At 37.9% G+C, this 14,338-nt stretch overlaps 1 protein-coding gene across 6 annotated transcripts; it reads left to right on the top strand.

Annotated features, from left to right (window-relative positions):
• Window positions 1–80: 80 nt before the first annotated feature.
• rad21l1 (RAD21 cohesin complex component like 1) lies at window positions 81–14,082 on the top strand. Of its 6 annotated transcripts, none has more exons than XM_061983454.2 (17): window positions 81–390; window positions 571–650; window positions 779–841; window positions 1,843–1,926; window positions 2,722–2,893; window positions 2,967–3,096; window positions 3,365–3,464; window positions 3,661–3,767; window positions 4,790–4,897; window positions 6,593–6,697; window positions 6,797–6,889; window positions 6,970–7,196; window positions 7,270–7,339; window positions 7,415–7,527; window positions 7,605–7,721; window positions 9,351–9,425; window positions 13,497–14,082. In XM_061983454.2, the coding sequence occupies exons 5-17, from the start codon at window positions 2,744–2,746 to the stop codon at window positions 13,674–13,676; spliced, it is 1,575 nt and encodes a 524-aa protein (XP_061839438.1). In that variant the 5' UTR covers window positions 81–390; window positions 571–650; window positions 779–841; window positions 1,843–1,926; window positions 2,722–2,743; the 3' UTR covers window positions 13,677–14,082. The 6 variants fall into 6 exon arrangements, with proteins under 6 accessions (XP_061839438.1, XP_061839428.1, XP_061839419.1 ...); XM_061983444.2 differs by having other exon boundaries at window positions 571–714; XM_061983435.2 differs by lacking the exon at window positions 779–841.
• Window positions 14,083–14,338: the final 256 nt, after the last annotated feature.

The raw sequence follows: 14,338 nt of genomic DNA, 5'->3' as shown, positions 1-14,338 counted from the left end.
AATGTATGCAGTGTTCATTATCAAAAGTCGTATTTTTTATGTACTAATATTAGTCTCATCCACAAATGACGAAGATCCAAGATGGCAGCATGTCCTCTGTCTGCTCAGTCTCTCTCTATTGACTATTTCATTTTAATGGTGTTTAGTTCTTGTGTATTGTTTTTATCGGTTCAAAAGTTGCAATTTAATGTTTTTATTGAAATTTCTTCACAAGCTCTTGAGAATTGTGGACTTTTAATAAGATTAACTTAGCCTCTACTACACTCGGAGCCTGGGCTAACAGACCGAACGAAGCCTGCCACATCCACCACCACCTGGAGCTTGGGCTAAGAAGAGGCCAGAGCTTGGAAAATACCTGAGGCTGTGCTACTCACAAACTATAGCATAACGGTCTGATGAAGATGATGGCATTTTTTTAAAGCTTTACAATGGACTAGCTCATAGACAAGCTACCTCAGATTAGCATGGCCAATCGCAGGGCACAGATAGACAATTATTCACACTAATGTTCATATCTATGGACAATTTGCAGTCTGCAATGAAGCTAACATGTATATTTTTGGAATGTAGGAGGAAACTGGAGGGCCTGGAGAAAACCCACACACGCACGTGTACAAATACATACTCCACACAGAGACTTCGAAACGGAGGTTCGAAGACGCACACGGCGTAAAGTTAGACGTTATTGTCGGGAGTAATGTCAAAAGACTTAAGGTAGAAATGCAATAATTAGTTTAAAATACCTTTGTCTTCCACTTTCTCTCCTTACTATTGCCAGGTGTAAACTCGTTAAGGTGGGTGACCAGCTGACGTGGGCTTCAGATAGGCGATTTTGATGCAGGTTATTTTTTTGTTTTTTTTAATAAAGCAATGTGGAACGTTTTTTATGATTTTTGAGCTGCTTTTCAAACTTATTATAGCCAATAGTATGTAAATATTAGACTATATATGGTATATCCATTCATTCAATATATCACTTAAATATGTTTTCATGTTTTAAAAAAAAGTGTTTTCATGTAAAAAAACAAACAAACAAAAACAACTTATTTTGAAGGTGTGACGGCAGTAATCTTGCCGTGGCGTTGAGTCACAATCTTTTACATGTAGGGAATCCTGTAATGTGCGCAGTTTACAGACATGGTCAGAATTGGGGTGACATCGACAGATGCAGATATTATGATAATTTCTGACACATGGCTATGCAAATCTAGTTCTAATGATAACATCAACATACTCGGATACAATGTTCATCGTACGGATAGGCCTAAGAAAAGTGGTGGCGTAGCTATTCATGTAAAATAAAAAGTAATTGTTGCAGTAGTTGTTTTATCTGAATCTATTTGTAAGCAAATAGATTTTTTGGGTTTGAATGTGGAAATAGTTAAGTCCCTCTCTGTAACTGTTGTGGGGTGCGCGCTACATGTCTCCATCTGCCACCATGGAAGCATTATTGTCTTTAGATCATCTTTTATCCAAATTAAATGATAATCAACTTTTATTGGCTGGAGACTTAAACTGGGACTGGCTGAATGCAGTTTCTGGTGTATTGTTGCAGTTGTAATTCTCAGTCTGATTCTCAGGGTATTTTTTTTATCATGCTTATGAGAGAAGGAAACAGAAAGGATTATAAATCAAATGTGGGATAAGATGGATCACCTTTCTGCAGTGCAAAGGATCCCTCTTGTCATCGCACATCACCTGTATTATTAGACATGCAATCGAACTAACTATGCATGGCAAACATGCATTGCCTACATACTTTGCATTGAGACAAACAATACAATTTGCCAACATGTCTGTAAGAATTTTCCAAATTAACATAATTGTTTTTTTTTTACATAGGTTCCAGCCAGCCCCTGAGACCCAGGGACAAGAGGGACAAGCGGTAGAATTGGATGGATGGATGGATGCGCTTTTAATTGACTGGTGAGAAAATACCAATATGGCTGCTTGTGACATGGCGCCCTCTACTGTACAAAACGGGAAATAATGTGGCTGTATTATGATGTGTACGATAGACCGATATAGTTGAGGTTTCATTGGTGCATCGCGGATGTACGCTTAAAAAATAAAAATATTATGACCAAACATATTGAGTTACAACAATTTGTTGATATCATCGAGCATATTTAGCTTCCTTTCGTCGCTGTAATGGACAGCCCTGTGCAAGAGGCAAAACAAAATGTCATGAGCCTGCAGTTGAATTCCTGCCTATAATGTTCTAACTAGCTTTCCGTTTGGGATATTTAGATGTTGAGTGATTGCCTCATATAATTGTCGCTAACCTAAAAGTGTGACCCCCGTTGACATCTTAAGTAACCCAGTCCGACATCTTGTTGACCAGAGGTCACGTGTTGTTTTGTTGCTAAGTTACGGTCACGCGCTGTATGTCGAGAAGCGGGATTTACGAAAATCAAGTCAACTGTTAGCTTGTTTGGTAAGTGGCGTAATGAACTGCTCCCCATGTTGCCTACTTGTCTCTTTGAAGTGTGAGTGTATTCATTTCAGAACGTTCCTCCACTTTGACTCAACGCAGACTAAAATTGTTATTTCAACCACAAGTTGTATGTTTGAAAAGACCCTGCTAACGCTGCTAGCTTGCTTAGGTACTAGCGTTGACGTGACGTATGCCGTCACATCCGCATTTTGCGGTCGGAATTTGCTAATCCATTTTATACAATAAATAAATTAGTGTACATATAATTGTTGGTTATTTTACAGGTGACAACATTATACCAGGAGGATGTTCAACTTTTACTCGCACGCCCTAACGCCCATGCAGGGTTCTCTTACCAAAATCTGGTTAGCAGCACACTGGAAGCAGAAGATCACCAAGGACCATGTTTTTGAATGCAATTTAGAAAAAACAATTGGAGATATAATTTCTCCACAGGTGAATAATTGTCAAAAAGCACCAAACATTACCCATGTACGTATTCAGAGTACATTGTGTGATATATTTACAGATGCAAATTGGTTTGCGGACCTCTGGATATTTGCTTCTTGGTGTGGTTCGGATCTTCTCCAGAAAAACTAAATATCTTCTAGCAGACTGCACCCTTGCCCTGGTTAAAATTAAAGTGTCATTTCGACCAGGTAACATTTGTCACATATTGCAATAATTGTTTTCAACTCCATTATTATTATTATATTTAATCATCAGAATGAAATGAGTATTCAGAGCATGGATGAATATGCTCTAGTATCAATTTGCTGCGGGTCACGGTGTATTCATTATTGGGGCACACAGCCGTTTTATAAATGTGCAGTGAAACGATACCATGCAAATATGCTCGCTTCTCAAATATGTTTAACAATTTGCTTGATTGATTGTATAATTGTTCTGTAATTCTAATACCTGCAGATGAAACACAATTACCTGTTGAAGAGCTTCAGGCAACAGTCCAAAAAATCACCTTGACAGAAGATTTTACTTCCTTCAATGATCAGCTTCTTCACCCAAAGTAGCTTTGACTTTTTTAACACCTGCATTCAATAAGCTAAACGCTTATACTAGTAAAATATAAATTACACCATTAATCATACACATAATTACCATAGTTTTTTAATTGTAAAGACAGGTTCAACATTGAGTTCATCAATGCATACAATATATTATACCTACAGTAGTCTTCATTAGTTTTGTGTTTTGCCTTCTAGTGATGTTAATTTGGATTTGAATTACTTCTCACTTCACCAAAGTCGACCAGAGGAAATTACTCTGAAAGAGGATTTTGGAAATTCCTTTCTGAGCTTGGCAGACATTGGTAAGAAACCATTTTCAGTATTCGAAACCTTTATTTAGTTAGAAACAGAATATTTAATTTATGTAAAACCGCCTTTTTTTATAATACGGTGGTTTAGTTTAAACTGTTAATTTTTATTTTAAAGGGGCCCCAATATGCAAAACCAACTTTTCTTACCTGTTGGTACCTGTTGTTGTGTTTTTGGGATCTGCATAAGTCCCGAAACTTTGAAATCAAACCGTAGAGGCATTGCAGAGATATTTATAAGTCAATCTTCCCTTAGATACTTTTGCGATCCCTGAGGAGTTTGCCCAATTGGTGAGGTTTTTCACATTGGTGACAGACGATTTTCATATATGGTAAAGTTTTACCCGAAGAGCTTTGTACGTATGCAGTATGACGCTGTACCTGTAGCTCCTTCTTTTTCTCTATCCTCTTGATGTGGGGCAGACGGGCTAGTACATGCAAATTAATCCTTTGCTGTTGCCATTTCTAATAGAAAGTATCTTATAGTTTGAACTTAATTTATCAGTAGACTTGCTTCAGAAGCGCTAAAAACTACAACCATGATGGTGGAGAGAAAACGCTGTCAAAGTGGAGTCACGCAAATAAGACCACCCACAAAACGGCACATTCTGAAGAGACAGTGAGAAAGCAGCTTCAAAGGGTCTGTATAACATCTCTGCAACATTTTGGCCAAACAACCACCATTACATGTTATGTAGGCCACAAGGAAGTGTTGTAAATGTGAGGGAAAAAATAATTATGTAATCCCTTTTAAAGTGTTCACTCGGGTCTCTTTAAAATACCACTAATGCCATTTTAAAGATCCCCCAGTCTCCCTTCATCTTAAAGTAGCCCCCAGGAAGTCACATAATTAATTGTGTAACAACTACAACTAAAGTCCAAAACTCTAACTATCAAGTTCAAAGATGCAATGTTTTACTTGTTTTGTGTGTTTAGTAGTAGTAATAGTCACATGTTGTTCCTTGATGGGGATTACTGACCAGGACAAGCTTTCTTTCTTTCCTTGTGATGGGCAGGAGATGAGTCCAAGTGTCCCCAGTATAGTCAAATTGATATCAGCTTCCAGAGTCTGGCTCAAAATAACGACTCATTTGGGGATGAGGGTACTGGAAGGGATTTACTCGGTAGGTATTGAACATTTATAACTATGTGCTTGTACAACCCCTGGAAAAAATTATGGAATTACCGCTCTTGGAGGATGTTGTTTAATTTTTTGGAAAAATGCAGATAACAGACTTGACACAATAGTATAGTTATTTCAAATGCCAACTTTCTGGCTTTAAAAGACACTCAAATAAATCAAAAATATAGATTGTGGTGGTCAGTTGCAGTTTAATTTTTGGATCAAGCAAAATGAAAAATATATGGAATCACTTAATTCTGACCGAAATTATGGAATCATGCAAAACAACACAACGGTAGTACTTTGTTGCACCACCTCTGGTTTTTATAACAGCTTGCAGTCTCTGAGGCATGGACTTAACAAGTGACAAACAGTACTCTTCATCAGTCTTGTTTCAACTCTCTCTTAATTGTTATTGTCAGATTAGCTTTGCAGGTTGGAGTTTTGTCATGGACCATTTTCTGCAATTTCCACTACATATTTTCAGTTTGATTGATATCTGGACTATTTGCAGGCCATGTAGCATTGACCATCTTGAAAAATTATGTCATCATCCCCAAACATCCGCTTGATTGATGGAATAAGAAAAGTGTCCAAAATGTCAATGTAAACTTGTGCATTTATTGATGATAGCCATCTTCATTATGCTATTACCTGACCTGCAGCCCCTACCATCAATGACTGTGGATGTCTGTTGCACGTTTTCTTCAGGCAGTCGTCTTCATAAATCTCATTAGAACGTCACGAAACAAAAGTTTCAGCATCATCACTTTACTCCATGCAGAGATGCGATTCATCACTGAATATGACTTTCATCCACTCATCCATAGTCCATGATTGCTTTTCCTTATTCCATTATAACTTTGTTTTTCTGTTTAGGTTTTAATGACAGCTTTCATTTGGCTTTTTGTATTTAAATACCATTTCCTTTCGGCAGTGTCTTATTATTGGATTACAAAAGGTGATACCAGTTTCCACCCATTTGTTCATTTGTTTTGCTGTGAATTTTCTGTTTTTAAGACATGTTGCTTTACATGTTCTGTTTTGATGCTTTCATGTTGTCCTTGGTCTACCAGTATGCTTTCCTTTTACAACCTTCCCATGTTGTTTTTGGTCCAGGTTTTAGTCACAGCTGACCATGAACAATCAACATATTGTGCAACATTGTGTGATGATTTAACTTCTAGAAGAACTTTGATAATCCTCTCCTTTGTTTCAATTGACATCTCTTGTGTTGGAGCCATGATTCATGTCAATCCACCTGGTGCAACAACTCTTCTAAGTGTGAAACTCCTTTGTAACTGCAGACTAATGAACATATTTAATCTGATGCAGGTGTTAGCTTTGGAAATGAAAATGTACAGGGTGATTACATAATGTTTTCTCAGAATTGAGTGATTCCATAATTTGTTAACTACGCTTGGTCTAAAAATTAAACGGTTACTGACTACAACAATTTATATTCTTGATTTATTTTAATGTTTTTTAAAACCAGAAAGTTGCAATTTGAAATGACTATAGTTTTGTCTTATGTTTGTTAGCAGCTTTTTTTGTTTCCACAAAATTAAACTGAATCACCGTCCTCCAAGTCTAGTGATTCCATATTTTTTTGCGAGGGGTTGTATTAGATCACTTTGACAAATTCAACTTGATCTGTTAAATTTATCATTTGTGTTTTATGTTCTTTAATTCGCAGACTTTCTGACATGTGACAGTGATTATGGTCTATTTACTGTTGTCAGCCCACAAGAGCTTTTTTTAAACAACAATTCAGACAACACTTTACTCAACAACCAGCATGGTAAAAACAGCATTCTGTATTGAGCGTTCAGTTGCACTGAAAATACTTTAAAAATATAAAGCCTCCTCATCAAGACAGTTTGTTTACATTTAACTTTAGGTGCATCCAGACTAGATCCTGCAGAAGAAGAGTCCCTGAACCAGCTGAGCAATGAGCAACTGACCTCTGCCCTTACGCCTGTGTTTGCCACTTGTAAGCACAACATTGTCGAACAATTTTAAGCGTCTCATTTTACTTGTATATAACTGTGTTGCTGTGTTTTTTGTCTTTAGCAAGCCCAAAGAAGAAGAGAAAGAGAAAGTGCAGGCTAATTGTGGACCAAATTACTATACTGACCAATATAGCGATGCAGGAACAGCTCAGTGACTCCTCAGATCTGATTTCCCCCATTGACATGGCTCCTCCCACCAGAAATATCATGCTGTGGAAAGAAAGCGGCGCTGCAGACAAACTGCTGGCTCAGCCGTGCACCAATATTATAGCGCCACAGATTAAAGAGGTAGAACAAACGGTTATTTGGGTTATAAAGATGCTTGACCTAAATTCTTCATTGTTTTCTATTTACTCTACAGAATTTTAAAAACATTGTTTACCTGTCTTTGCATGACAATGCATCACATGAGGTCATGCGGCAGGATGACAGTAGGAAACTTTATTTTGGCACTCAATACATTTTGTATTATTCTATATTCTTGCAAGCTCTACCTTCTGTGTCAGTTCACAGAAACACATTGAACACTGAAAGGCTTGTGGATTTATCCAGACATCCCAAAAAGCTCACAGACACCCTTTACTCGAGCGACAGCCAAGCTGATGTAGAGCTCACACAAGTAAGCCAAGCTACATCTGTCAAATAGTAACATGTCATTCTCATCCACATTTATCATCTGTTCTGTGTGTCTGTCAGGATGAACACATATCGGACCTCCATTATCCAGAAATTCCGTCAGAAGACTCCCTGTTTGTCCATCCATCTCATGTGGATCAGTACAGTCAGGCGCGATCCACAAACTCACAGACACAGGTGGCTTCAGATGTTGTCTGGCTTCATCATGTTTTACCTACTTTATTTTTAACTTTACAGCTAGCACATTTTTACTGTAGCACAACAATCCTAATTTATACATTGCATCCGTAAAATAATCACAGCGCTTCACATGTTGTCTTACAGCATTATTCCAAAATGTAACAACTTCATTTTTGTCCTCAAAATTCTACATAGTCATTTTTTACATAATGGCTGTAAAAACATTTTTTTTTAGAAATTGTTGCAAATGTATTAAAAACAAAAAACTAAGAAATCACATGTTCAGTACATAAGTATTCACAGTCTTTCCCATGAAGCTCAAAAGTGAGATCAAAGCATCCTTTTTCAAGTGATCATCATTGAGATGTTCCTACATCTTAGTTGGAGTCCACCTGTGGTAAATTACGTTTGTTGGACATGATTTGGAAAGGCACACACCTGTCTATATATAGTATAAGGTCGTGAATGCCAGGTGTCATGTTTGGAGGAAACCAGGCACTGCTCATCACCAGGCCAATGCCATCCCAACAGCGAAGCATGGAGGTGGCAGCATCATGCTGTGGGGATGTTTTTCAGCGGCAGGAACTGGGAGACTAGTCAGGATAGAGGGAAAAATGAATGGAGCAATGTACAGAAACATCCTGGATGAAAACCTGCTCCAGAGCGCTCTTTAACTCAGACTGGGGTGATGGTTTATCTTTCAGCAGGTGAACAACCCTAATCACAAAGCCAAGATAAAGGCTTCAGGACAACTCTGTAAATGTCCTTGAGTGGCCCAACCAGAGCCCAGACTTGAATCCGGCCGAACATCTCTGGAGAGATCGGAAAATGGCTGTGCACCGACCCTTCCCATCCAACCTGATAAAGCTTGAGTGGTGCCACAAAGACGAATGGGCGAAACTGCTCAAATATAGGTGTGCCAAGCTTGTGGCATTGTTTTTAAAAAATAGTTGAGGATGTAATTGCTGCGAAGGTGCATCAACAAAGTATTGAGCAAATGCTATTTAATTAATTTGCAAAAATGTTTTAAAAAAAACAAACTTTTTTTACATTGTCATTATGGGACATTGTGTGTTGAACTTTGAGGACAAAAATTAATTATTCCATTTTGGAATAAGGCTGTAACATAAAAACATTTGGAAAAAGTGAAGCGCTGTAAAAACTTTCTGAATGCAATGTAGATGTAATAGGCTCAACATCCTTACATGAGGAAGCATTTTTGGCAAACATGAAAAGGTAAAAACTTGCTTTCAACAAGTAGAGTGCAGCTATCTCCCTTGACAGGTTGGGTCAGAAGAGAAATAAACAGAGGGCAGAGGGAAGTGTGGGTGGTATTAAAGAACAATCTACCTGTACATATTATAGCAGTAACTGTAGTAGTATTAGCACTTATGGATGGTGTTGGACTACTACTTCCATCTTTGTCAGTAAGACTTATTTTAAACTATATATTTTACAGGAAACATCTGCAGAGAAGGTGGTATAGTACAGGTGAAATCTGATTTGAGGTATTAATAATGGTTGGTTAACTGTAAGGATTGCTGAAACAGATGGTTTCAGTTGGCCTGTCACAGCGAGTGGAGGTTTAGCTGGCACTGACTGACGTGGTTCCTTTGTAACTTGCAGTCTTTGCTGGGCAGCCAATACTTTGAGGCACAGAGGCTCAACAGACAAGCACAGACGCTTCTAAAGTCATTACAGGTAATGATCTAAAAATAGCACAGAATTTGTACTTTACTCGTCCTCGATACTGTAGTTCCTCAAAAAGTCAGCGCTCGAAGAGAGGACGTCCTCTTGAAGCAATGTGCCACTTCTTTTCCCCCTCAAGAAAACAGCACATGGCTGTACTTATCACTGTTACCTCATAGAACACAACTGCACAACAGACATGGCATCTGCAAAAGCTAATGTTGAGTGGACTTAATAAGAATGTTCTGTATGCGAATTGCTAAACATTCCAACTTTGAGGCACAAAGAATTTGGGATTTTGGAAGGATGAATGTTCAGGGCAAAAAGTTTTGGCAAGTACATAGCTATATATTTATTATAATTATGGCTGTCAAACGGTTATTTCTAATTTTCATAATTTTATTTTACTTAAAGGGGCTGTTTGTAACTTGCTTACAGATACATTTTGCAGAGCAACAACAATAACAAGAGCACCACCGGCTATCATATGTTACCATTAGTGGTTTAACAGAACACATTTGTTTTAAAATTGTCTGTTTTTCACAATTACAAAGTTTATGAAATAAAATGTTTTGTCGGCTCCTGTCAAGACAGGGATTGCGTGCACACAAACAAAAGCAGTCCAAGAGAAGCAACAAATAATTTGCAGTCATGTTGTTGTTATGATAGAATACTTTCAAAGACCGCTAATGCTAACTATCTTAATTGCTAATATTAGCTGACAACACCCAAAGCTAATGCCTGTGTACATGTTGCGTACGTTTGTACTACAGTACATCATTATGTCCTACAAGCCATAACAATGCGGGATATATTGTGTAAAATATTGGAAAGTTAGCGCTCTCTAAGCATCTGTCTAAATCAGGGGTGTCAAACTCATTTTAGCTCAGGAAAATCTATTCCCACAAGGGCCAAACTGATGAATTCATGGAATAATCATTTAAAAATAAAGACAACTTCAATAAGTTTAGTTTTTGTTTTACTTTGACAAAAATAGAACAAGCACATTTTTAAAATGTACATACTCATCCTCTTGGCAAAACACTTCAAGTTACTAGAACATTTTGAGTAATAAATTGGTGCAGTTTCAAAAACAACATTAGGAAAACAATGAACTTAGACTTTGTCTCCGTGTTTTTACAAAGCCATTAAACTTTAAGTTCACTATTTAAGACGTGTTTGGTAACCCAATCAAGTTTTTCCTCAAACGGCCACATTGGTGACATCCACAACTGCCACAACACAATTCATTTATCATCATTCAAATATTACAAATATAATATGATCAAAACAATTGTGAAAACAATTACCATGATAGCCAAATTAAAGGTAACACAACTACAAACTTAACGAATGTGAACATGCTAGAATTAAGCATAAAATAAAATAAAACAATAAACAAATGTAGAAACATACGTTTTAAAAAAAGAGTTCAGTGTGCACATCGTGCCATTAACCAATTGCGAGCGCTGCATGGAACTAACTAGAAAGATGATGGTCAAGTTGACTTAAGTCTTTGCATCTTACCGTTTCGTTATTTTATCCGTTGACTGGATAAATTACAATTAAAGGAGGTATTTCGTGTCACTACAGCATTAGTCTTCCGCAAGCCACAACAGGAACAGCTGATTTCTTGCACTTACGCTGATTGGAGTAGCGGCCCCCAATCCAGATGTCCCTTAAAGTCAGTTGACACGTCATCTTAAACAGTGTCATGTGTGACATAAATTATACTTGAATTGCTATTGCGACATCCAGTGGACACATTAAGAACAGCAGTTTTTTGATTGAAAAAATTGCAGCTAATTTTTATATTGAGCAAACTCATCTTGTGGACCGCGGTCCAAATTAAACCTATTTGTGTACCTTATACGGCCGTAAGTCTGACACCCCTGGTCTAAATGATGCAAACAACCCCTTTAAAAAAGACTGTCGTACAGGAACATTTTGAAATTGTTTACTTGAGTTTATTCATTTATTTACTCAAAACTGTAACAGCTTTATCTAAAGTCCAGTCAGGGTGTATTTTAAAGTTAAATTTGCCAGCGAACACAACAGTTAGAGTCTCCTCACTCATCTTTGCACTGCCTTATCACCATACTTGCCAACCCTCACGATTTTTCCGGGAGACTCCCGAAATTCAGTGCCCCTCCCGAAAATCTCCTGCGGCAATCATTATCCCGATTTTCACCCGGACAACAATATTAAGGGTGTGCCGCGATGGCACTGCCTTTAGCGTCCTCTACAAACCTCTGCTTTTTCACCATACAAACAGCGTGCTGGCCCAGTCACACATTGTATGCGGCTTCTGCATACACACGAAAGTGACTGCAAGACATACTTGATCAACAGCCATACAGGTCACACTGAGGGTGGCCGTATAAACAACTTTAACACTGTTACAAATATGCGCCACACTATGAACCCACACCAAACAAAAATGACAAACACATTTCGGGAGAACATCCACACCATAACACAACAGAACAAATACCCAGAATCCCTTGCATCCCTAACTCTTCCGGGCTAAAATATACACCCCCGCTACCACCAAATCCCGCCTCCCCCCTCCAATCTCCCGAATTCGAAGGTCTCAAGGTTGGCAAGTATGCTTATCACTGACTGTATAACAACGTGCACCGCCTTTCAGGTAACCATCTACAGTTACGGTAAAGGAGCATGTATGGTCAAAATAAATTGCATGATTAATCTACATATATGATTAATGCGATAATTTTTTGTAATTAATCACATGAGTTAACTTGTCATTTTTGACAGCCGTAATTATAATACATATGGTTTTACCTCAACTTAAGAGTGAACCAACTTAAGTGTTTTGAGACAAGAGTTGTCTCTCGGCTAATTGTTATGCTTTAAGGCTCAATTTGGATTCTCCCCTCTCCCCTCTTTTACTTGACCCTCCTCCTTGGCTCAAGCATCTAGTGCTATGGCAAGGTATTACAAATATGCCCCTATGCATACGGACATCGCTCGAGTCTCGCTATGTCATCAATCCTCGCCGTTTGCCAGGAGTGACGTAAGGCAGATGCAACAAATGTTTGTTTATTTTTAAGATGCCTTTGCATGTGATGCTCGGCTTTGCTTGTGCACTTCTTATTTTCGTTTGCCTGTTTTATTAAGAAGAAGACCATTTGGAAGATAACATTTTGGCAAAATATGCAAGTGCTGGCCCATCAGCTTGCAGTATGTAAAAATGTGTTTGTGTGTATTTGTGTTTGAAGCCAATATTCACGTGCAGTAACAAAGGTTTGAAGTCTGACTAAAACGACAAGTGTCAAGTTTATGAAAATCATTAACTACGCTGATTACTTACATTTGTACGCATCTCTGGGTTTCTGGTCTGCCATATTTCTCCTTGCACTCGATAGTGTATCGAGGTCTGCGAGCTCACTTCGCTTCGAGGGAGATACCTGCCCTTCCACCTACCTAACAGATCATTCGAACGCCTCTTGATGTATGTGAACATGCAAAACCAAGGGGGGAGAGCAAAAACAAGGGCGAAGGAGGGGTATTCGAATTGAGTCTATGTTGCAAGCAAACATTTCAGATACAAGCATCCCCGCCATTAGTTTGCATAGCAATGCCCATAAAATACATCATTAACATCAGGTGTTAGTCACTAGCAATAGCTCATAGCTAGAGATTGACATAACTTTGTTTTCCAAACATTATTGGAACAAAGAAAGTGAATGTGAAGGACTAAATACTGAGAAAAAGAAGTGATGTTGATTTCAGATACCAGTGTTTTGAGTTAAGAGCTCAGTCACAGAAGCAATTAAGATTGTTAGTTCAGGTACTACTGTACTATATTATAAAAAATATATTTTAGATATTGTACTATTGATTATTATTATAAAAAATATATTTGTGCAACTGAAGCCTTCCGTCCTAATAAATGCATCAACTCTAATTGACTGCTACTCTTCAGGTGAGTAAACAATTCTGGCAACGATATGAGGAAGTACAGTATGTAACAGTTTGCAGTTTTTACAGTTACAATTTACAGCAATTCATGACCATGAGATCCAGGAGAGATTAGGCATGTGTGTGTCTGTGTGGCAGCGCACCAGTGAAACTCAGTTCAGCCTGAAGGCCCTCTGTGCAGGAAGCACCCGCTCCCAGGCAACCGCTACCTTCTACTCTCTGCTGGTCCTGCAGAAACAACAGTCTGTGAACCTGCAGCAGAGTGCACCTTACGAGGACATTCTTGTTACACTGGGATCTGCATTTTTTCTTAGGTGAAGGGAAAGTCAACTTATTCTTAAATGGGTTTTATTGGGTACAAGTAAGACTAGCAAGTTTGTGTTGCTGCACTTGTAGGGGAAAATATTGTTTCTTAATTACATTTGCACATTGTTTACTTTGATTTAAATGTACTGCCACAAAATAATTAGTTTTTATTGTTAAATTATACTGGAAAAATAGCACTGAGATGTTAATTGTTCCGTTCGATTGTTGCAAATGTTGCTTTGAATAAGTGTGTCTGTAAAAGCCGATTGATTTGTACAAATAATTAAGTTATTAGTCGTTGTTAGAAGCCAAGGTGTTAAAATGTTTAAACCTGTAATGGTTCTGGCTGGATGTAAAAATCACTTCATGTGTACTAAATATTAACCTTAATATATGTTAATAAAAGAAATGGAGGAAAATGAAGATGCTTTTATGTAGGTTTTTGATGTTTGAGGTTCTGTCTTACAATCTGTGGATGGTATTTAGGTCAGGGCACTCAAGATCTTCAACACCCAACTCACTTAAGCATATCTTTTAGGAATATGACAAAGAATATTTGACTTACTTTTAAGACTTTAATCACTGAAACCCTTTCAGGTCCTAGTACATATAACGTTCAAAACATTGAAGGACTCCCCAAGGGTTAAGGGGAACAATGCCTGATAATTATGAGT

Source organism: Nerophis lumbriciformis, linkage group LG01, assembly GCF_033978685.3.
Source record: "Nerophis lumbriciformis linkage group LG01, RoL_Nlum_v2.1, whole genome shotgun sequence".
In the NCBI taxonomy this organism is placed as follows: domain Eukaryota; kingdom Metazoa; phylum Chordata; class Actinopteri; order Syngnathiformes; family Syngnathidae; genus Nerophis; species Nerophis lumbriciformis.
Note: the sequence above shows the minus strand (reverse complement) of the source record. Positions and strands in the feature narration are given on the sequence as shown.